This window comes from Peromyscus californicus, unplaced genomic scaffold (assembly GCF_007827085.1).
Source record: "Peromyscus californicus insignis strain IS unplaced genomic scaffold, ASM782708v3 Scaffold_7__1_contigs__length_154581171, whole genome shotgun sequence".
Lineage (NCBI taxonomy): Eukaryota > Metazoa > Chordata > Mammalia > Rodentia > Cricetidae > Peromyscus > Peromyscus californicus.
This window is the reverse complement of record NW_026294595.1, coordinates 103,569,966-103,594,843: the sequence shown is the minus strand read 5'-3', so window position 1 is coordinate 103,594,843 and position 24,878 is coordinate 103,569,966. Positions and strand designations below refer to the sequence as shown.

At 45.8% G+C, this 24,878-nt stretch overlaps 1 protein-coding gene across 1 annotated transcript in view; it reads right to left on the bottom strand.

Annotated features, from left to right (window-relative positions):
• Nucleotides 1–24,647, bottom strand: part of Ttl (tubulin tyrosine ligase) — a 32,299-nt gene extending 7,652 nt beyond the window's left edge. Inside the window, exons 1-6 of the mRNA XM_052723461.1 lie at nt 24,322–24,647; nt 21,737–21,815; nt 12,357–12,589; nt 6,521–6,656; nt 5,577–5,846; nt 863–1,006 (exon numbers count right to left, since the gene is read on the bottom strand). Coding sequence (XP_052579421.1) covers nt 863–1,006; nt 5,577–5,846; nt 6,521–6,656; nt 12,357–12,589; nt 21,737–21,815; nt 24,322–24,478 — 1,019 coding nt within the window. The 5' untranslated portion in view covers nt 24,479–24,647. The remainder of the gene's footprint in view (nt 1–862; nt 1,007–5,576; nt 5,847–6,520; nt 6,657–12,356; nt 12,590–21,736; nt 21,816–24,321) is intronic.
• Between the last annotated feature and the right edge of the window lie 231 nt (nt 24,648–24,878).

The following is a 24,878-nucleotide window of genomic DNA, read 5'->3' as shown; positions in this document are numbered from 1 at the left end:
TTCTCCTAAACCACAGGAAAAACACCTCAGCTTCTCCAAGAGGTAGACATGAGATCCATGGAAGGTTCTTGACATGATGAAAGTGCATCTTCAGAACATCAGACAACAAAGGAGGGTCATGCCCTCATGGCTTGCCTGTCCAGCAAGACCCTCCAAAGGAAACCCAACTCACTCTCCTCCTGCCCTTCCTACGCTCCACACACTAGCTCCACACAGGAGGAAGACAATGCCTTCCTGCTTCTGAGGGCCGGTTCTCCTCAGCTGAGCACCTAATCTGGCACACAGCCCAGCACAAAGCAAGGTCCCCGTGTCCCTTTGAACTGTCTCCCCGCTGTGCAGCCGAGCCCTGCGGTCTTCCATCCTAGCTCAGGCTCTACTGTGTCTTCACCTCCTGCCTGGCAGCCCTTGAATTTCACTGTTTCTCTTCCTCACGGGGTCCAGCTTATTCAACTTGTCACATGAACGTGACGGTGGCAGGGTTTCTCTTAGTTTGGGGTGGGGATTATTTCTGTTGTTACTTGGAGGCAGGATCTCACTCTACAGCCCAGGCCATCCTGGAATTCACTGTGTAACCCAGGATGGCCTCGAACCCACAGTGATCCTCCTGCCTAAGCCTCTCTAGTGCTGAGCTTACAGGTCTAACCCATCACACCCAGCCTAGTCTTGTTTGAGACCCTGGTGGCCGGCACACCCAGGGAAACAGCTCCGCTAAGCCTTCCTGCCAGCCAGGGTCTCCCCAAGGACTCCCCTCACTGTGACAGCTAGCCTGACGGCAATCAAGGGGTCCATGCTTGAACCTGTCAGACTACCCGAGGTGCACGGCCAACTCTGAGTTGTTCAACACAGGCGGGTTCAGGCTTACTGAGCGCACGCAGGGGCACCGTTGACTTCGATGAGCCAGACCTTCAGTTCCTCGTCCACCATGAAGTCGAAGCCGAAGAGCTGAAAGCTCTGGTAAGGGAGGTGTCTGGTGCTGATGGCCGGCTCCACACTCATGAGGCAGCTCCTGCGCGGTTAAAAAACGGGGAGAGCTCGCTGAGAACGGAGTGGCAGGGGCAGAACAAACACACAGACTATGCCTGGAAGGTCGTGTACCAAGTGGGCATAAAAATCAGCTTCAGCTTACTTATCTTTTTCAATCGATAAATCCACCCACAGATTACTCAAGAGAAGGCTCCTTATCAAACAACTTGTTAGGGACGCATGCATGGCTCCTGTTCTTCCAGGTCAAAGCTGCTAGCTCAGGCCCCACGACGGGCAGCTCGGCACCAAGTCACCATGCATCTCCACCCGTGCAGATGTCACCAGCTGCTGCCAGAGCTGTTCATGGCTATCCCAGCCATCTGCCCGTCTCTGCCTCCACAGGGCTGGCGTTTCAAGGCACTGCACCAGGCTCTAACCACGACTTTACCAACTGAGTCATCTCCTCAGCCACACCCTGCATTTTGCCATGTGAAAAGTGGCCTGGCATTTGTTGGAAAATGCCAGTTAAAGCAGGAGTTGCAGAAAGGAAGCTGGGCAGCACTGATTTCTCTTCCCAGCTCCAGATCTACTGCCGAGTACTGCTAATGAAACAGTGAGGATTACATGTATTCAAACTAAATATATTTTATTTATTTAGGCGCACGCCTTTAATCCCAGCACTCGGAAGGCAGAGGCAGGTGGATCTTTGTGAGTTCAAGGCCAGCCTGGTCTACAGAGCGAGATCCAGGAGAAGGAGCAAAGCTACACAGAGAAACCCTGTCTCAAAAAACCAAAAAAAAAAAAAATCAAACGAAATATTGAGATCTAATGCAGAATTCTTATCGGCACCGACTATTATTTTTAACTAGATTTTAATAACTCAGAAAAAAGTTAAAATCGGACCTTACAAACATACTGAGTAAACAGAGGAGGTCTGTCCTTGTGAGCGGACACTTTACTCGGGTGATTCTCCTTAACCCTCAGAGTACAAACTGTCTGAATAAAGTTGGCTGCTGCAGGAGACTTTCGTCTGCCCATTTATTGGCTCCATTCTCCCAGGTTCCACCGTCTCAAGAGTGGTAAACACACCACCACGCCTGGCTATTTCAAAGTGTTTTAATTAAAATATATTTAAAATACTATAATTAAGAAGAAGTGGAGGTTTAATGAAGGGGCAACCACAGAAAAGAATGAAAAAGCAAGCATTGCGAGCTGACGCACAAGGCTAGACTTTTTATCTGCTGGGAGGCGAGGATGAATAATCCACAGTGAAGGGGTTTTCATCATTAGAAGACGCAGGCAGTGCACCTTTTTTTTAGCTGGAGTGGGAGTCAACAGGAGGCTGTCTGGGGAAAAAGAAAAGCTGAGAGCTATGAGCAACATTCAGGAACAGCACCCCTGCACTGCACGGAATGACCAGCAGGGGGCGAGGAAGCACCCAATAAACAGTGAGAAGTCGGGATTACTTCTGTGTATTTTATTTTCTCGGTGTAGGAATTCTAACCATCTCCAACCTATTACTACCAGAGAACTTGACATGTAATAAATTCCGGATAAAGCATAGGTCTAGAATATAAGAAATAAGGAAAAAAAAAGAAAGGTGAACAAAATAAAACGTAAGGAATAAAACCCATAGTCATACAATGAAATAATACACAGTAACAAAAAAGGAAAAAACTACTGCTGTGTAGATCAATACAGCGCCATGAGGTTGACAAGAATTGAATTTAAAACAGGAACCACAGTGCAATTCCATTTACACCGTTTAAAACAAGCAGACAGATGCCGGGCGGTGGTGGCGCACGCCTTTAATCCCAGCACTCGGGAGGCAGAGGCAGGCGGATCTCTGTGAGTTCGAGGCCAGTCTGGGCTACAGCGCGAGATCCAGGAAAGGCGCAAAGCTACACAGAGAAAACCTGTCTCGAAAAACCAAAAAAAAAAAAAAAAAAAAAAGCAGACGGGACTCTGTAGTGATGGAAAGGAAAGGTTACCTTTGTCAAGAGATCTTATCTTAAGGGAGTGAAAAGGAGTCTCTGGGAATGCCAAATTCATTCCCTCCCTCCCTCTCGCTATTCTGGGGGCAGGGTCTCATTTAACATAGCCCAGACTAGCCTGGAGCCCCCAAACCTGCCGTTTCAGTCTACCAGGTGCTGGGATCAAGGAAGCGTGCATACTATAAATATTTTATATCATGATCTGTATGTTCATGGTTAGGTGAGTATGTGCATAACTTAAAACTCATTGAACCCTACATACTCTGGGGTATTATACTTCATTTTTTAAAATTACTAGGTTTTGGGACCTATAATAAAGAATACTGACACTAAAAATCTGCTTCTAGTTATACTAAGGAATGAATCAAGAAGGAAAAAAGACATTAGAAACAAGTCAGGAGTAGCAAATACAAGCACAAGATAGACTACTAAATACAAGATGTGCAGACAGGATCCCTACAGCTAGATGTCTGGCTGGAGCAGATGAAATCAGTGAGCTCTGGGGTCAACTGGGAGACTCTGCTTCAATATGTAAGGTGCAGGCTGGTCCCTACCCACACAAGCACCCATGTGAACTCACACGTGCACAGGCCCCTGCACATACACGTGTGAACACACACACACAGACACACATACCTCACATATCTACACCTGCCAAAACTAAAAATTATAGACAATAAAAGTGAAACCATCCCATCACCAGAGTAGGTCAGTTCAGGCTGTATCTTGACCATTGCCGGCAGTCTGTTGTGTGGGTATCTTTGTGGATTTCTGTGGGCCTCTCTAGCACTTTGCTTCTTCCTATTCTCATGTGGTCTTCATTTACCATGGCCTCCGATTCCTTGTTCTCCCTCTCTGTTGTTGATCCAGCTGGGATCTCCCGCTCCCCCAAGCTCTCTTTCCCTCGGCCTTCGCCCTTCATTACCCCCACTCATGTCCAGGCTGTTCATGTAGATCTCCTTCCATTTCTCTGTCATTGGGTGATCCCTGTGTCTTTCTTGGGGTCCTGTTTTCCAGGTAGCCTCCCTGGTGATGTGAGTAGCAGACAAGTCATCCTTGTTTCATGTCTAGTATCCTGCTATGAGTGAGTACATACCATGTTTGTCTTTCTGAGTCTGGGTTACCTCACTCAGGATGATTTTTTCTAGATCCATCCATTTGTCTGCAAACCTCATGATGCCATTGTTTTTCTCTGCTGAGTAGTATTCCATTGTGTATATGTACCACATTTTGTTTATCCATTCTTCAGTTGAAGGGCATCTGGGTTGTTTCCATGTTCTGGTTATTACAAACAATGCTGATATGAACATAGCTGAACAAGTGCTCTTATGGTGTGGTTGAGCATTTCTTGGGTATATGCCCAAGAGTGGTATAGCTGGATCTTGGGATGGCCAAACACCCTAATTGTTGTGCTAGAAACCTCATCCAACTACTGAGGGATCTGGATGCAGAGATCCATGACTAGGCCCTGGGTGGATCTCTGGGAGTCCAATTAGCGAGAATGAGGAGGGTTTATATGAGCGAGAATTGTTGAGACCAAGGTTGGATAAAGCACAGGGACAAATAGCCAAATGAATGGAAACACATGAACTATGAACCAATGGCTGAGGGGTCCCCACTGGATCAGGCCCTCCGAATGGGTGAGACAGTTGATTGGCTTGATCTGTTTGGGAGGCATCCAGGCAGTGGGACCAGATCTTGTGCTCATTGCATGAGTTGGCTGTTTGAAACCTGGGGCCTATGCAGGATTGTTTGGCTCGGCCTGGGAGGAGGGGACTAGACCTACCTGGACTGAGTCTACCAGGTTGACCTCAGTCTGTGGGGAAGGCTTTGCCCTGGAGGAGATGGGAATGGGGGGGGGGGGAAAGGTGAGGGGGACGGGAGGGGGGAGAACAAGGGAATACGTGGCTGATATGTAGAACTGAATTGTATTGCAAAATAAATTAAAATAAATTAAAAAAAACAACAACAACAACAACAACAAAAAGTGAACCCATACAATGTCCCTATGACCATGATGGAATTATGGAAAATCCACAAACACCTGGGTAATAAGCAAAAATGTTTATATTACACAAGGCAGGGTGTGAGCAATAGGGAAAATAAAAAAGATTTTGATATGATAAAAGTATAAACACAACCTCATATAATCTCTGTAATGCAGAAGAAATATAGACACACTGAATGATTTGTTATCACAATGTTTGTGTTTATCTTTTTTAACAGAAACATCTCAAATCAATTATCTAGCCTTTCACCTTGAATAACTGGTAAATGAAAAACAAAGTTTCTCAAAGAGACAGGAGAAGATAACAAAAACCATAAGAAACAACAACAATAACAACAAAAAAAGACCAGTCAATAAGGTCAAAAGTTGATTTTTTTTTAAAAAAAATCCATCCAAATAAACTAGAGAGAAGATAAAAATTATCAATACCTGAAACAAATGAAGAGGCCTCACCACAGACAGATTCTACAGACATTAAAATGAAAATAAAGGAATATTACAAATGATCTCTGTCCATCAATGAGACAGTGGGAAAATCCCTTAAAAGGCATAAACACCCAAAGCTCCCGCAAGAAGAAACAGATCAATCAAAAAGGTTACAACGATCTTACCTTATTATGTGTTTGATTTGCTGCAAAATGCTGCTTTCTAAGGTAATGTTCAGAGCGCTGCTTAGGTACTGATTGAACTCCTCGAAGAACATTTCATTCCCTTCTTCGTATTTCCCATAGTTCTTTGAGTACTCTTTCTGAATGCAGTGATTGGTCAAATGGGAGGTCTTGTCTTGGAAATTATCAACATGATACGGTTCTGAAGCTGTTCGGAGCACACCCTCTCTATAGAGGTAGATGTTATACTGGTGGTCAACCAGGACCCAGCTTCTGCAAGCCAACAAACACAGTTTTATTCAGATCCCAAGTTTTTAGACATAATCTCCACACCTTGATGTATTATTATTATTTTATTATTTATTTGTTTGTTTGTTTTTGAGACAGGGTCCTACTGTGAGGCCCCGGCTGACCTAGAAACCTCCTTTGAAGACATCTGCCCGCCTCTACCTCCTGTGCTGGGATTAAATGTGCATGCAACCACCCAGCACACACCCTGAATTTTTGCAGGGATGGGACAGTGAAGAACAAGAGAAGGCTCTAAAGTTACAGAAGGCAAACCATGAGTTAGCCAAAATATGAGTTCGCCCCATAATGAGCAAATGAAGTACTTCACCATAAATAATGAGAGACTTGAGTTCCTTTTAGACAATTGTGATGTGTGCTATGGATGTGTCTGAGGTTAACCAATACCCATAAACACATGCACATGTATGTGACATGCTTGCCTTTCCACATCTTGACTGGTTGGTACTACAATCTTAGCAACACTTTCTAGACAGAAGAACTCAAAGGGGGGCAGAAACAAAGATGAGAGACTCCGCTATCCTCAGGGTGGCAACATGCTGGAGACAGCCAAATGCTCCATCCAAGTCACAGCTTCTCACCGGGCCCGAACACAGTCTGAAAAGAGGATTGAAATCAAGGCTGTGGACAGCAAACATTACCGAATGTCAAACTTGCGGTGGCCGGGCTCAAGGAGCAGAGGGCGCTCGAGGTATTTCTGGATCACGTGCACTTGACCCTGGTTGTCTATGAAATCCAGAAGCTCCAACGCCTCTGAGGAGATGAGGATGCCTTCACCTGGCAAAATAAAAGTAGCACAGAGATCAGCCCTGCTCAGTTCAAGGAGAACAGCTCCCGATCAAAGCCAGAGGAAATGGAAAAGTCTACAGGAGAGTTTTACTGGCCTGTTACACACACACACACACACACACACACACACACACACACACACACACCCCACTCCCTGCGAAGAGCATCCAGGGTCATCCTATTAACTTTCTCTATATTATGTTCTCAATACTGACTTGGCCAGCCACGAAGTTTCAGGTTTTAAAATGTATTGTAATTATTATTTTGTGTGTGTATGTGTAGATGCTATACTGCTTGTGTGGAGGCCAAGGGAGTTGGTTCTCTCTTTCCACCATGTGGGTCCTGGGGATTGAACTCAGGTCATCAGGTTTGGCAGCAGGTGCCTTTACTGGCTAACCATCTCTCTAGCCCGAAATTTCAGTTTTATTCATACAATTTCTGAGTAGGTTAAGATATCACTGTCAGCTGGGCAGTGGTGGTACGCGCCTTTAATCCCAGCACTCGGGAGGCAGAGGCAGGTGGATCTCTGTGAGTTCGAGGCCAGCCTGGTCTATAATCTGAGTTCTGGGACAGGCTTCAAAGCTACACAGAGAAACCCTGCTTCGAAAAACCAAAACCAAAACAAAACAAAACAAAACTCCAAATAAATATAAATAAATAAAAATATTTTTAAAAGAGGTATCACTGTCACTGGTTACTGGTTATAATAAGGATTATGGTCTATGATCATCAAATTCACTTCGAAGACAATGCCCTATAGAAATGCCAAGAAGGTGAGGATTCCAGAGCAGAAAGGTTGGGGCACAGAGGTAAAGCAGTGTGCCCTGCAGCACACTGGAGAAGGCTGATGGCATGGAAACTGTCCATCCACTATAACAAGAGACGTGGTCTTTAACAACTGAATTGAGATACACCACACTAGGAAATCCAACTTTGTAAAAGTACAATTTGAAGGTTTTTAGTATATTCAAGAGTTCAACTGTCATTAGAATCTATTTTTAGAACATTTTCATCATCTCCCCTTAAAATTCTGTGGCCGTCATCCCTTCTTCACCCCATCCCCTCACAACTACTTACCCACTGTCTCTCTGGCCCTGCGTCCCCGCACTTCTCATATGAACTGCATCACACAGTCCAGGGCCACTTGTGTTCTCGTGGTGTAACAAGTTTTCAAGAGAAGTTTCACAGAGAGAGATTTCTTTTCATGAGGTTTAATTTCTAGCTCTCGATCTTATGGGTTAACACTCTTGGTATCATGTTTAAAGATTCTTTGCCACTCTCTCACCCAATTTTAGTTTTATCTTTTACATGAACTATGAATTAGGTTTGGCTTGATGTATGACGTTGAATGTTTCGTTTCTCTATGTATATACTATGTATACCATCACTTATTGAAATGTTTATCCTTTTTTTGTATGTACATGAGTGTGCAGAACGTATGTGTGTATTAATGTTTCCATATGTGGGGGTGCATGTGTGCATGCTGGTACACACACTATGTGCATGTGTGCAGGGGCCCCAGCTTGCTGCCGGATATCTTTCCTAAACTGCTCTTTTCGACTTTAAATATTTAGACAGGGTCTCTCACTGAAGCCAGAGCTTGCCATTTCAGCTAGTCTGGCTAGTCAACTTGCCCCAAGGAGCCCTTGCTACTGCCTCCAGGCACCAAGATTACAAGAGCGCTTCCTGCCCACCTGGCTATCACACGGATTCTGGGGATCTGCACTCTGTCTTCATGCTTGCTTTACCCACATAAGCTACCCCCAGCCCTACCTTTCTTGGACTGACAGTTGTTGTCAATCTGATCTCCAGAATCACCTGGGAGCTGTGCCTCTGGGCACCCCGTGCAGGGGGGATTATCTGGACTACATGATCTGAAGTGAGAAGGCCCATCTTACTTGTGGGTGGGACCATTCCCTGGGCAGGGGATTCTGGACTGTGTAGATGGAAATGGGAACTGAGCTGCATACATACTCCACTCTCTTTTCAGGCTGCAGAGGCAATATGCCCGGATGCTTCAAGCTCCCGCTGTCCTTCCTTCCGGCCACAGTGGACTGTACCTTGAATGGTGAGCTACAAAGAACCCTTCCTTCCTTCAGCTACGTGATCAGGACATTTTATCACAGCCACAGGAAGAGAAAGGAAGACAAATTCCTTTTGCATCTGTCAACAATCAGGTGGACATCTATGTTTGGATCACTTTTGCATTATCGATCCTGTCTTGTGGATTCATGCTTCTGTCCCTCTGCCACACTGCCATGTCCTGGGCACCACAGTGATGCAGTACGCCTTAATACTACCCAGTGAGTAGATATGAGTGATTTTACTTTATCTCTTTCAAGATCACTGAACATACTCTATGGCTTGTGCTTTTCCATGTGAATTTTAGAAACTACAGGGAAACCTTGCTGAGCTCTTAACTGGAATCACAGACCAGTCTAGGTGAACCGACATCCTTCCTCCGCCGAGCTCTGCGGTCTGCGAGCACACCTGCCCCCACTCCATGGGTGCCCTCTGGCCTCGCTCACCATCCTTCCAGCACTTCCAGCCTCCTGAGCCCACCCAGACTCCACCTCACCGTTTCACTTTTTAATTGTCTTTAAATAATTTTAAATGTGTTTTAATTTTGTTTCCTACATGTCCTCATATGGAAAAGCAATGGATCACGATGAATGAACCAGGTCTTGCCCACTTATGACAGAAGACAATAAACACGAAAAGCAATTACATTATGAACTAAGACTCTTCCATTCCCCTTTGCTGTCACATTTACTATGTGATAGTGATTTTTAAAAGTTATAAAAATAAGGTCTGGGCCAGGCAGTGGTGGCTCACACTTTTAATCCCAGAACTCGGTAGGCAGAGCCAGGCGGATCTCTGTGAGTTCGAGGCCAGCCTGGTCTACAGAGTGAGTTCCAGGATAGGCACCAAAACTACACAGAGAAACCCTGTCTTGAAAAACCACAAAAAAAAAAAAAAATCTGGAGAAATGGCCCACTGGTTTAGAGTACTAGCTGCTCTTCCAAGAACCTAGGTTCGATTCCCAACATCTACACGGCAGCCCACAACATTCTGTAACTCCCATTTCAGGGGATCTGAATGCCTTCTTCTCAGTCACTGCATCCATATGGTGGACAGACATACACATAAACAAAACCCATACATTAAAAAATAGTTACAAAAATGTATCTCCTTGCCTCTTCCTGTGTTACTTTTCACAATCTCATTGAAAAGACTGTGGGCCCACAGGGACGCAAGGTCACATCTATCTCTTCCAGTCTTGAATGTCCAAACACTTGTTCATTCATTCATTCACTCATTCACATATATGCTAAAATTGATGGGTGCCAGTTGCCATCCCGGCAAGCAGAGACCTGTAGGGTGCAGGTGTGGCATGGTGTGGTTTTATTTTAACAGGGTCTCTGTCAGCTGCACTGTCTGTACACAGACTGAGGACAATAGTTGAGGAGAGAGGAGGGAGGACGGCGTGTCATGTGAGGAGTGAAGCGCCCAGCACAGAGATGGATCAAGATGGTGATGAGCAGTGGCTAGATGCTGGATACATTCGGAACTTGGAGTCAACTACGCCAACTACATAGTGGGCACGAGTATTACCTGTTTACCAAGCATAAAAGACAAACATTCATTCTGTTAATTTCATTCTTGCGTCCCCACCCTGGGAAATGCTAATAGGCACCCTTTATCTCCTCAACCCTTAAAACAAGATTCTTCAAAATGTTATTCTCTGTTTGCCGCTTGCTGATGCTTGGTGCTTCTCTGCCTTGTCTTGGTGGGGCCCAGGGACCACTGATGTCCTCCAGATGGCACCCTGACTTCTGGACCACACTCTAGAATACCATAGATGCCTAATCTTCCAAGTCCCCAGTTAGCCACCAGAGCCAAAAGATAGTGGCGTTACAACAGAGAAGCAGAAGCAGGTGAGGCCCCAGGCTTGTGCAAGGCTTCACTTCACCCATTTTCAGAAGATTCCCAAGGATGCCTTCCTGGCCTACGATTGGTGGAGGAGAAGCTGAGGTCCAGTGGAGCAGAGACAGAAATGAGTAACAAGGGCCAGATGGTCTTCTGAACCATGAAAAAATAAATTCAAGATACTATAGTTTTAAAAAGAGCACATGAAAAAAAAAAACATGAAAAAAATAAATAAAAAAGAGCACATGACAGTAGTTATGAGGGAGACCGTGTGCTTATTACATTAGGAGCCTTCTCTGTTTTAAGCCTGAGTTGATACTGTGAGTCTTAAGCCTGAGTTGACACTGTGAGTCTTATCCCTTTCTAGGCATCCATTCCACACACGTACTGAGTGCCTGTGTAGAGGGTACAGAAGCAAACAAGACACAAAATCTGTGCTTACATAGGGCTTACATATGTAAAGGAAATGGGCAGATGTGTAGCACAGTCTTGGGAAGACACTAGCACATACAGGTTAAAGACACAGAAAGCAATCGGTGTGGAGGCCACTGTAGACCAGAAGAGCCTTCTCTGACAAGGCAATGTTTGAGCTGATGGAGACACATTCCAGGTATAATTTATGTGTGCATTTAAGGGACCCAAGGCGGTCTCTGTGTCTACAACACAGTGAGCAAGGCCAAGAATAGGAGATGACATCAGAGACACCAGGAAGTGTCCGATGGGGTCAGCCCCCACCAGGACTCTGGAGCCATCCTAAATGCATTAGGAAGTAACATGATCAGATTTGGGTTTTTAAATCATCACTCTGTCTGGAAGATGAGAGCTGGCTGAGGGTCATACCGCAGCAACTGTCTAGAGAGAATATGGTGGCTCTGACTTAGAGTGGGAGCAATGAAATATAAGAACCTGATCCTGAATGGATGTTAAGGTAGCCCTGGCAAGACATTAATGCACTTGGTAGAGATTATAAAGAAAAGGAGGGACCTGAGATTTGGGCTTCAGAGACGGGGTGGACCGTGGGATCATACACTAAACAGGAAGTGTGAAGGAGCCGGCTAAGGTGGGAAGGATATGAAAAGTTCTGTGTCAGACACTTTGAGTCTGAAACGCCTTTTAGAGACAGCGAGGGTACCACTGAATCCAGAGCTTAAAGTGAAGACTCAGGCAATAAACTCTCAGGAGGCCACAGAAATCTTTAAAGGACTGTAGCCTAAGTTAGTAGGTGGAGTCTTTGCCTAGCATACATAAAGCCCCAGGTTCCATCCCCAGAGCCCAATAAAACCAAGTGTGGGAGTGCATGCCTGTAATCCTAGCACTCACACGGACAGAGGCAGCAGGATCAGGAGTTCCAGGTCATTCTTGGACACTTAAGAGTTTGAGGCCAGCCTAGGCTACATGAGATCTTATCTCAAAAATAAAATTTTTTTTTTCCCCAGAAAAAAACTGGACATGGTCTTCTGATTGTGACGATTCTGAATGGAGTCATTCATCTAGATACATCAGTTAGGGCCTGTGAAATGGTCCAGTGGGTAAAGGCACTTGCTGTCAACCCTAACAATCGAAATTCAGTCCCTGAGACCCATACAGTGGAAGGAGAGAAGCGACTTCTGAAGGATGCGCTCTGACCTCCACGTGCACACCTTGGCATACATGCTGCTCACAAAACAAAGAAATAAATTCTTCATTAAATTCCAGCGTGCCACGGAATGACGCTCTACAGGATCCCACAAGTGACAGAGGGTGGCAATGGTAACTCACCTTTGGCACCAGCGGACGACTTTGCAATCCAAACGTTGCCCTCCCCATCCTCCTTCTTTTTGTTATAAGAAGCCAGGAAGAATTCTCTCTCATCCGTCCTGGAGTTACTGATCGGAATCTGGATGCCATTCTGCGCTGGAGCGACCGGTGTCTTGAGGTTAGTTGGATAAATCACATAGGACTCGGGGAACCATGTGCAGGACTCAGACAGCTCTGGACTGGTCTTGACTAGCCTGGCAGATGACAGAGGGTCAGTCTCTGTTGATGTCACCTTGCTCAGAAAGGCTGCTGCTTTCCCCCCAAAGCTTTTCCAGAAGCCAACGCCCAGTCTGGTTTCTTCTCTATTCACACTTAGCCTGTAAGGCAGACCTCTAATGCATCACACTGTCTGGTGTGGATCCAAAGCCACGTCCTGGTTAATCCAAAGGCTCACAGTGGGCTGGGAGTGTGGGGCCCTAGGTTGTAGAATATTATTTTAAGGTGTGTTACTTTTGTTTATGCTCTGGAACATTTGTTTAATGATGCAAAGATATGTTTGATTAAATAAAATTCACCTGTGGTCAGGAAGCTGCATCAGCAACTAGCTGACAGGAAGTGGTAGGGAGGAGCCACGTGACAAAGGGTTTATAAGGAGGAGTGAGGAGAAGCACCAGGGCTTTTTGGAGGACGTGAGTAAGGAGAGGAGGTGAGCTACTTGCTATTCAGCCTCTCTGAGGAGCAGAATTCCACCTTAACCTTTGAATCTGGAGTTCTTTGGAGGGACAGAGATTTAGTTAAGTTCCCTTCCTGGCTTTGAAAGAGTCAGTGACTGAGGGAACAGCTTTCCCTCCGGCTCTGGCCCTTGGGGCCTGAGTGCTGCAGCAGCAGTGGAGTTGCAGTTGCTGATTCGGACAGCCGTGGCTTAAAAGGCAGCAACAAGCAGCCGGATGGTGAGGGCGTAAACCTTTAATCCCAGCACTCGGGAGGCAGAGCCAGGTGGGTCTCTGTGAGTTCGAGGCCAGCCTGGTCTACAGAGCAAGATCCAGGACAGGCTCCAACGCTACACAGAGAAACCCTGTCTCTGGGGGAAAAAAAGGCAGCAACAATTAAATAAAAGGACAGCAGCCCCAGGTTTGATCTCAGCACCACATACCAGATGGGTGGTGCATGTCTACAATCCTAGTATTCGAGGGGTGGGAGAAGAAAGGGCAGAAGTTCAAGGTCTGGAGAGCAGCGTGGACCACAGGAGGCCCTGGCTCCAGACAACATCACCACAACAGCAAAACTCCCCGAGGCTCAGAATTCAACTCTTTTTAAATGTATCTCTGTAGAAACTCAATGCAACCCTAAACTGACACCTTTCAGCCAATATGTTTCAACTAGCTAGATCCAAATAAAAACGGGAGCACACCTTTAATCCTGGCACTGGGAGGCAGAGGCAGGGGGATCTCTAGAGTAGGAGGCCAACTTGGTCTACATTGAAAAAAAAAAAGTGAGAAGAGAGAAAAATACTTGAATAGCTAGCAAAAATACCATCTTGGTGCAGCTGGAGGAAAATTTAGGGGAGAAAAGAGACTCTGTCTACTTAATTACTCAGTCTGAATCATCCAAACACTATTTTTAAGTCCTTTGTTTCTTGCTTTTAGCTCAGGCTGTTATCCTGGTAGAATAAAGAAGGGTCCTCCCAATGGGACACAGGACAGGAGCGGACCTAAGGAAATGCCTTCTGCTCCCAGAATGACATAACCCCACAGAAGATAAAGTCAGGCCCTGGGCAAGGCAGGTAAATGCGAGGGCTTCCCACCACACCAACTCTCCGGCCACTCCCAAATCTGGGGCTTCAAGAACCTGTTCCACAAATGAAGAACTGAGTCACAGACATGTCAAGTTCCTACATCACATGTGTGCAAGGTCCAGCCAGGATGCCAACTCCAAACTCCTGGGTCCTAACTCTCATGTTAAACCTATCCCCAGGAATTGGAGTCACTGAGGACAAGCGCAGGCCTCCCTGAAGCTGCCATGCCCTCTTCCGTCTAGAACAGAACTGCTCATGTGAGTTCTGTATCAAGACTCATCTACAACACCCAGTCTGAGCAAAGAGCAAAAACCACATTTTAGATGAAGATTTTATATCCAATGGCTGGAGAGATGGCTCAGCTGGTAAAGTGCTCGGTTTGCAGGCATGAGGAGGACCTGAACTGATCTCTAGAACCCCCACGGAAGGCAGCACACTGTGACGTGCACTTCTAAGTCCAGAGGGCGGGGAGCGGGAGACACACAGATCCCCAGGGCTTAGCTGGCCAGTCAGCTAAGCCTACTGTCTCAAAACAGTTTTGGTTTTTCAAGACAAGGTTTCTCTCTGTAACCCTGGCTGTCCTGGAACTCATTCTGTAGATCAGGCTGGTCTCTAACTCACAGAGATTCTCCTGCCTCTGCCTCCCAAGTGCTGGGATAAAAGGCCCGTGCCACCACGCCTAGCCAAAAAAAAAAAAAAAAAAAAAAAAAAAAAAGGAAAAGAAAAGAAAAAAGAAAAAAAATTTTTTGAAAGGTGACTAGTACTTAAGAATGACACCAGAGGCCTGAAGTTATTCTCTGGCCTCCATACACATGGTTATCAAATACATGTGTGTACACACACACACACACACACACACACACACGGTTTTTTAAATAAAGCCATTTTAATAACAAACAGGATTTGAAAGTTTCTTCAACCCAAAGAGACTCAGAAATATAAATGGACAAACTTCTAGCTCCTTAGATGTTCAGCTCTACACCACTGTCCTGTACAGTCATGGGTCACATGCAGCCACTGAGCATTTGAACGGTGGCCAGTAAGACTCAGGAAGTAAACTATCAACTATAATTTTAATCAGAAAACTAATGCACAGCACTAATATTTTTTCCAGTAAGCACAGCTTTATTGATTTATCAGGATGACATTTCCTTTATTATTGTACTGCAACACTCAGGTCACGCACAGATGTTGTTCACACACGGGTGTTGTTTCTAGGAGCGTGCACAAAAGCACCACTGTTCTATCCAGGAACAACAGATCAATTCAGCTCAAGCAATGCCTTTTTTCTGTACATAGATGAAATGTGATGTGTTCATTATACAGTGAGAAAAGTTAGCTATGCACACCATGAGTGGCATCTAAGGTGGAATGTGACTGTTTTTCTAGTTTAAAAAAATAAACACCGGTGCTGGAGAGGTGGCTCAGTGGTCAAGAGCACTTGCTGTCCCTGCAGAGGACCTGGGTGTGGTTCTCAGCACACACATGGTGGCTCACAACCATCCCGGGATCTGACACTCTCTTTCGGCTTCTTCAGGCACTGCATGCATGTGGAACACATACATACATGCAAGTTAAACACTCATTCACATAAAATAATAAGTGCATATCGACAATTTTAAAATTTAAAACAAAGGCGAACTATTAAGAAATTGAAAGAGGGACGCAGAAGCTAAGAAAATGCCCAGGAGAGTAAAGAGAAAAATGAATAAGCAAATGAAATAACTGGAAAAGATATGCCAAAAATTCACAATCAGTGTCACGGCTCTGCTCATGGCACAATAAAATGAAAAAGCAGTCTGTTTGGTAAAGGCAATATTTTCAGCAAAGAATATTTGATAAACACTTTTCCCTCCTCAGTCAAGAAAGAATCAACAATATTAGTGGTTGAGATCATAAATACCTAACCAAAACATTATTTTAAAAAAGATTTATTTTACTATATTTGTGTGTGTGTGTGTGTGTGTGTGTGTGTGTGTGTGTGTGTATCTGTGTGCATGTGCACATGTGAGTGCATGTGCCAAGGGCAGGCATAGGATGCCCTGGAGCTGAAGGGTAGACATGATTGTGAGCTGCCCTGTGGGTGCTGGCAACCACACTTACATCCCCCGCAAGGGCAGTGTGTGCTCTTAACCATTGAGCCATCTCTCCAATCCCTAAACACAAACATTCTTAAACGTATCTTTCCTCTTGCAATGCTGAGGAGAGAATCCAGGACTCCCACATCCAGGAAAGCCCTCTCCAACTGAGCTATACATCCTCTGGCCTGCCAACAACTTTTTAACAGGACCTAAACTTGTAACTTCCGCTGGCCATAAAATAGCTTTCATTCTGACACAAAAAGAAAACCACTGTACATGGACAGACGATGAAATAAAAAATTTTTTTTTTCGGAGCTGAGGACTGAACCCAGGGCCTTGTGCTTGCTAGGCAAGTGCTCTACCACTGAGCTAAATCCCTAACCCCGAAATAAATTATTTTAAGGAAAAAAAGACCTTGAAAAGATATTGTGTTCACCAGTTTTCTGTCAACTTGACACAAACTAGAGTCATCCAAGAGGAGGATCCTCAACTGAGAAAAGGCATCTCTGGTTAAGACCCAGCTGTAGAGCATTTTCATAATCAGTGATTGATGGAGGAGGGTCCAGACCATTGTGGGTGGGGCCATGCTTGGGCTTGTAGTTCTGGGTTCTGTAAGACAGCAGGCTGAGCAAGCCATGAGGAGTAAGGCAGTAAGCAGCACTCCTCCATGGCCTCTGCGTCAGCTCCAGCCTTCAGGTCCCTGACCTGTTTGAGTTCCTGTTCCAACTTCCTTTGATGATGGACTATGATGTAGACGTGTAAGCCAAATAAACCCTTCCCCCTCCACAGGTTGCTTTATGTCAAGGTGCTTCATCTCAGCAATAGTAACCCTAAGACAGATATTTCTCAAGTTTTATAGTTAATCCCCAAGCAGCCATTGGCTACAAACTCTAATACCAAAAACTGAAAAATTTTAAATTATTAAAGTTTTCCTTAGCCTTACATAAATTATGATGTAAGCAGATGTTGCCCAACTAATGCTTTGGGCATGCTTATCTGGAAAAATAGTGTCCAAGTTCAGACTAGAAAATGTTGAACTCATGGTGTAGGCATCTTTTAACATTTGGCATCTATCAAAGAATTTCATGTACATGTAAAAAATTAGTTTCTGTCCTAACAGACAGAACTTCACCAGGTTGGGTTAAAATGTGGATTCACTGGGATGGTAATAGATGTTTCCTTTTTTACTCATTCCCAGACAGTACATATTGGAAACACTTGCTTCCCTGCACCTGATGATACAAACTGGAAACATTTGTTTTCAGGGCCCACTCCATAAAAAGTATCATGGCTACAGCTGCCCAAAGGGCTCAGTATACAAACGCCATGTCACCTGAATCACCAGTTCAGGAAACTACTGATAAACAAACAAACAAATCCAACAGAAGACAGTGACCTTAATGAGTGAGTGTTTTCTCCCAATGCTCTCTGGTGGAGAGATGAAAGCATTTTCCTGTATTCACTCCAATTCATACGTTCTTGAAGTAGAAATACTTGCCAAGTCATTATTTTCACCCAGTAAGCCATTATTTCATTCAATATTCATAGATTTTTATGAATGGCAGTGTTACACAAAACCTCACATATATTCATTATTGACACATAAGCTAAATGTACAGGTCAAGGAAGAAAAAACTTTGTAATCTATCATACACATATGATAACTTGTGTTCCAATTTCATACATGCCAATAACCATGATTTTTACATATTTTTATCATGCAACAAAACCCAGAAGGTTTTGCTTGTAATGATTTTGTGAATGTTGGCTGAAAAACTAAAAAATTGAAAATATGTCAAAAGTAACTTAAAGTTACTTTTCAATATGTTCAATACCCCTTTAAGTCCAACATTAAGAAAATGAGCTGACATATAATTTGAATTCAGGTAATGTGGACATGTTTTTTTCAAATGATATGCTTTTGCTTTGTACTTAAGAGGAAAGGTTTGCTTGACAATCCAGTTATTAAAACCCTTTTACATATGTTGGAACAGTGTGGGCACAGAAATCTACTTTTTTGTTTGTCTGGTGTGTGTGTGTGTGACAGAGTCTCATGGAACCCAGACTGGCCTTCTTGGACTTTGCTGTACCTATTAGGTGAACACTCTACCAACAGAGCCTCACCCCAGCCCTAAATCTACTTTTTCAACCATAGTTTATGAAATCTAAATTCAGGTAAAGAGTTTCCAGTGAAAATGTAACCTCTGACCTAAGACATTCTACAAATTAAAATATGTCAGATTTTGAAGACTTAGAATGAAAAGTTTAATTTAGTTTTTATATCAATAACATGTCAAAAAGACAATGTAAGTTTAGGGTGTGGGTTTTTGTGGGGGCTACTTTTTTATAATGCTGAGAATCAAACTCAAAGCTTTGTATACTAAAAGCAAGTGTTTTACCAATAAGCTACACCCTCACCCCCATTGTCTCATTGGGATTACTATGCCTGTGATGAAACACCATGAACAAAAGCAACTTGGGTATGAAAGGGTTGATTTCACTCCCAGTTCCATGGAACAGATCATCAAAAGCAGTGACTGTAGGAACCCACACAGGGCAGGAACCTGGAGACAGGAGCTGAGGCAGAGGCCATGGAAAAGTGCTGCTTACTGCCTAGGTCCTCATGGCTTGCTCAGCCTGCTTTCTTATAGAACCCAGGGCCACCAGCCCAAGGATGGCCCCACCCACAATGGGCTGGGCCTTCCCACGTCAATCACTAATTAAGAAAATGCCCTACAGCCAGATCTTATGGAGGCATTTTCTCAACTGAGGCTCCCTCCTCTCAGATGACTCTAGTTATGTCAAAAACTATCCAGCACCCCCATAATTTGGATTTATTTGCTTAAATAAAATAGATTGACTTGATGGCACCTGTTCTTTGCCCTTGCTATTTTAGGTCTAAAATTACACATGTGACTAGCATCCTGTTTCTGCTGGGGCAGTGCTGGTTTGTAAGGTGATCTTGGCTTGGAAGCCCTAATTTCTAGGACAGAGCCATGGCTAAGCTTTGCATGAAGTCCTTTGCATTTCTTCCCTTCCTTCAGCGGGCAGTTTGGGAATCAATTGTGCAACGGCAGGTTTATCCACACCTACAAGGGAGTAATGCTCAGAAGAGAAAAAGCCTGCCACCCTGCCAGGAGATGAAGAGTCCTTCAAGAGCTTTAGGCTGTGGCCATAGGATCTTCATGAACTTCCGATACTACCTGAAGTGACTGGAAGAAGGAACAGGTTGTCCAAGATCCAGCATAGAACCTCATCAAGGCTCTGGGAAGCCCTCTCAGGCATGCCTGGCCATACTGTTCTATTTGTACAGATTAGAACCTTCCTGGCTCAATATGAACTGCTGTGGCCTTGGAACCCACAGCAGACACCCCCACCCCCCAAAATGAGAGTGACCACCTTCTAACTCTCTAGTATCCCTTCAAGTCATACACAATCACAACAGACAGACACACTGCAAAAGGGAGCCAGGCTCACCTGGAACTGCTACAGCCCCTGGCAGAACACTGGGAGAACAGAGGAAGCTGATGACGGTGACAACAGTCAGCATTTATAAGAGGCCATTACAGATGATATCTCATGTTACTCCGGGTCAAGGAGTGGGTACTGTCACTGACATCTAAGCCCACTTTGCAAATGGGATACCGGGATTCGGGGTGGTGCTGTCCAAGGTAATAGAACTGGTCATGACTCCAGTCCTGTATTCTCTCTGACTCATTACAGCTGTTGATTATGCAAAAATGCAAAGCACTATTATTTTTATAGCATCTTCTGCTTCCTACTTATAAAAGCAAAAATTCTACTTTTGTCTTTATGTCTCTGTGTGGGTATGTTCACGTGCCAATGAGGGTAGGTGGCAGTTGTGAGCTGTGTATCGTGAGTGCTGGTATACGTGCCAATGAGGGTAGGTGGCAGTTGTGAGCTGTGTATCGTGAGTGCTGGTATCCGAACACAGGTCTTCTGAAAGAGCAATATGTGTGCTCCTAACTCCTGAGCCATCTCTCCAGCCCTGGTCATTTACATTCTAAACACAAAAAGAATACATTGGCTGGGCAGTGGTGGCATACGCCTTTAATTCCAACACTCAGAAGGCAGAGACAGGAGGATCTCTGTGAGTTCAAGGACTGCCTGGTCTACAAAGTGAGTTCCAGGACAGCCAGAGCTATAAAATAGAGAAATCTTATCTCTAAAAAAACAACAAACAAACAAAATACATCAGACAAAGACTTTAGGAAGCCTCGCTCTCTTTTAGAAACCCATCCTAGAGAAAAGAGGTGGGAAAGACACCAGAACCCACACATCCACAGAAAAACAGAGCTGCTATGATACGCACCCAACCTCTTAAGTCCAAAAGAAACATTAGCAAGAAAAAAGAGCATTTGTCACTACGAGAAGGCTTTTTGACTATTCATATGTATTTATGAATCGCAGGGAAAGAGTCCAGGAGACAAACTATAGCCCTGATCTTAGGGACCAGAGGGAGAGCGTCCATATGAAAACGACAGTCATAATGACGATGACGGCAAGAGTCTCGTTAGGCAGTTACCACCGTTCACTTTCAGAGAAGAAAGTTAAAGCACAAATACCCACGTGCAGCAGGCCCTTGTGCTGCATCCGCTCACACACGACTCCTGGTCTCACCCTCATAATTGCTTTATGAGGGAGGTACTCAGGCTTAGAGGGATGAGAAGATTTGCCCGCTAATTAGATTCTTCAAAGAGCTGGGGTTAATCCCCAGGTGCTGACCCTGGATCACAATCACTGCATACTGCTGAATTCTACCTTATAATACCATCCTTGTGCTATCTAGCCATACCTCAACGGCTCAGAGATGGATGGCTGTTGCACTCTATCTGAACATCTCCTGAGGACCCCCCCCATGCCCCCCCCCCACTGCTTGAGAGTCTTCTGAGGATGCTTGCACACACCCTTCTCCAGGGACCAGAAATGCCTGGCAACTAACCCCACCCCCCACCCCCAGTCCTTTCCCCACAAGAAGAGAGCATGGGAAAGTTTCTAGGTGAGCAAATGCCAAGAAAAAGTGGAACTGCTCCCGACTGACACTATGGCAGATGCTCAGTCACTTTGCTTCAAGTGTGACAGCTCTGAGGTGTCATCCACGTCACACCACTGGGGTAAGACTTCAGCTAAAACTACTCCTTTGCTTGGCTCCTAATTCGCCCTGCCCTACCCTGCCACCACTCCCCCCCCTCGATTGCAGATGGGTTTGCCTTGAATATCTTCCAAGAAACCACTTACACCAGAACCCCCTTCCGGAGAGTCAGGCATTGCTTCTAGGGAGCTCACCTAGGAGACAGGCAGGCTTTAGTAAGCGATACACACAGCAACGCCTTAAACTGTAGTCAAAGCAACCCAGAGGAGCCCACAACCCTGATATCTGTTGACTTTTAAAACAGTAAAGGTCTTTTTTTTTTCTCCTCCTTATCTTGGCCTAAGCACTTCAGGATGAAAGCTAAAACCATTTATATAAAACACCGAAAATGAAGGTCTTGGGAAACACTTACTTCACCAAGGAAGCTTTCCGGCACAGTTTGTCCGCCCCCCTGTAGTAATTCACCAGCTGTGCCAGCCCAGGCTCGTGACCTACGAAGAAAGAAGCAGCTCAGAATGGAAACAGAACAGGTGCGGCGTGACAATGTCAGCAGCAGTGTGCAGAACAGATGTGTCAACCCCAGCTTCCCTTTCTCTCCTTTCAACGTGGAATACTTTTGGTTCTGTGTCCCAAGGTCCCTCTTCCTCTCAGTACCCTACTCTCAATACTGCAACATTAATACTGACATGCAGGTCAGCTGTGGTGTGGCTGCCTTTTTTCTTATTAGGAGAATATTGGGTATTTTCTATGTCATTTTTCCTTGGTCCTAACACAGTCCTCTCTTAGCTTAACACACACAGGCTTGTAATCTGCTGAGCAAGATTACTTGCATACAGTCACACATCCATCTCCAACCCCACTTTTTCCAAACATCAAAGAAGGCAGCAGAGTACGGCACATCTACCTCAAGGAGCTTCTAGAAGTCACTAAGAAGTGAAAGAAGGCAGTAGAAAGTCCCTGTGACAATGTCAGAAGCCCTGAGAACTTCTTAGGACTATCCCATGAGGAAACATGTATTAGCTCTTACTACAAAAGCTGTTCTCAAACCACAACAGGAGGTCTGCAGTGTGGCTCAGTGGTACAGTGCATCATCAACACATATGAGGCCATGAGTTCAATCCTCAGCACCACAAAAGATGAAATAAATCAAGATTAAAAATTAGAAATAACATGATACAACAAAAATACATTTTATTAAAAAAATTTTTAACTCCTAATAAAATGCTTTGCATTTCCAGTAACAAAAGGTAAGATTTTAAAAGAGACTTTGAGTTGGTGTCAGGGTTAACAATAATTAATCCAACCATGGCACATAACCAAATCAGAACTTTCAGATATTATCTGGTTTCCACAGTCTCCCTGGGGTAGACAGGTCCGATTCCCTGTTGACTTCTCATGCCATTGGCCCTGGCTTTCAGCACCTGCACACGACTCTGTTCTTTCCCCTTGGGTTATGCCGCCCACTTTAGACAGAAAGGGAATACTCTCAACAGTGAGGGTGCAGAACCATTTTAGTTAAGAGGATACATCTGTCTTTTCCATAAAGATAAAACGTTTGCTGCTCATCTGTTAAATGTGTGGTGCCTTTTTAGGACTGGGATCACAAAGGGTTTCTCTTTGTCATCACAGCAGCAAGGCCACCTCGCCCTGCCCCAGCCTGAGCAGAGCCTTTCCATGTGTTCTCAACACCAAGGTTCTACCTAGGCTCTTACCATCAGGCACTGTCAAGTGCCAAGAGGAAGGGAAGTCAGGAAGGGGGTGACAGAGGAAGGGGACAGACTGGTGGCTGTTCCTGTACTCCTTTCAGGGAAGTTCGTTTAGTGGGATTTTCTTTGCCGAGCCCTTCCAGAGGAACCTGGTTAACAAGCACATTTCTATTCTGAGATTTCTGAGACTTCCAACCAGCCCCTCCATGGGGTTGCCATGCTACAGTCTAAACTTGTATGAGAATGAAAAGTTGTCCCTGGACTATTTCAGTAAGGTTAAGCCTTAGCACACTTCATTCTTCAAACTATCACATCTTGATAGGGCTGTAATGTCACCCGAATGCCTTATGCAAGCTTGCCAAAGAGCCAGTTAATTCCAAACGACCTGCTTTCAGTCTAGTCATCCATCTCTGACCACACCTATTTCTGAAATCACTCTCCTCTCCAGGGCACGGGACACTACTCTGTGGGGTGTTCTCCAAGGTAGAGATGTTTCTTCTTTGCTATCAATTCTCCCCTTCTGTCCTTGGAATACAACCGACCCCACCCCCAAGTGAGTTTTTGCAAAAGAACCAGCTACCCAGAGAGAGACAGGCCCTCCGCAGATGACCAGGCTCAAGTCTGTGTGGGATGTTAGTTGAACCCATCTGGACAACCTCTAGATTACGTCATTTAAAAGGGAGTCGCTGTCCCTTCCTACAGGAAAGTATGTGAATAAAGTGGAACCAAGCTAGCTTCGCCCACGTGGATGAGGAGACCAAAGGGCATCCAAACTCCTGTAAAAAAACCATCATTGGACGCACAGTTGCGGATGCACACTTTTGGTGCAGCTAAAAGAGAGGTCTGAAATGCAGCACCCCTCCACTCCCACCCACCAGCTTCCCTGGAAGCTCCCGCTTTGGGTAATTCAGTGAGTCTTTCCCAAATTCCCTGAGCCTCTCGGTAGCACAAGCCTCTGGGGTTTCAACAACGACAACTCCCCCTCCACACCCACATCACACAAGGCGGAATCCTCGGTGGCGGAAAGCTAGCTGCAAGATGATTGCAGCAGGCCCAGGGAAGCTCGGGGTCGAGGCCGACACTCCGGGTGCAGGGCTAGGGCACTGTCAGCAGACACAGCAACCGCACCGAGGCTCCGTTCCGAATCCAGCTATGGGTTTAGGTCTTGGTGGATCCATTTTAGATCTGCCGGAGCGAGCTAGCGCCTGGAGAAGATTAATGACCTTAAAAAACAAAAGCGCTGGCTCCCCGGGGCCGTGCGCGCCACGGCCACGAGGGAAGAAAGACTCACCCAGTCTCCCGAAGGGCAGCCGGTTCCTCTCGCCCAGCATCAAGTTGAACCTGGGGTTGTCCCGCCGCAGCCTCTTCCAGTGGCCGGTGGCCAGCAGCAGCCGGGAGACCTCGGCGTAGACGCTGCTGTTCTCGTCGCGCACCACGAAGGTGTACATGGCGAAGGGCCGCGCGCCCCGCAGCCGCCGCACGAGTCCAAGGCACCACGGCGGCCCCGCGTGGTCGCTGCTCCAGCCCCAGCCCCAGCCCAGCCGTCCGCCTTGCTCCGGGACCGCGCCTCCGGGTCCCCTCCGTGCCGGCCCCGGGCGCCCGCGCCACCGCCCGAGTGGCGAGCGCCACCCGGACGCCGCGCCCACCGCCGGCGCCCCGCCCACGACCGTGATTCCGCGCGGCGCTCGGGGCAGGTCTGCGGGCCGCTGCGGCTGGAGCTCGGATGCAGGGCCCGCCCCGGCCGGCCGGCGCTCTGCGAGGAGCCCGTGGCGTGGGGCGCTGGTGTGGTCACAGTATTCGCGAACTGCGGTGGAGAGGCCGAGTGAAGTGATTCCTGCTGTGCCCGGG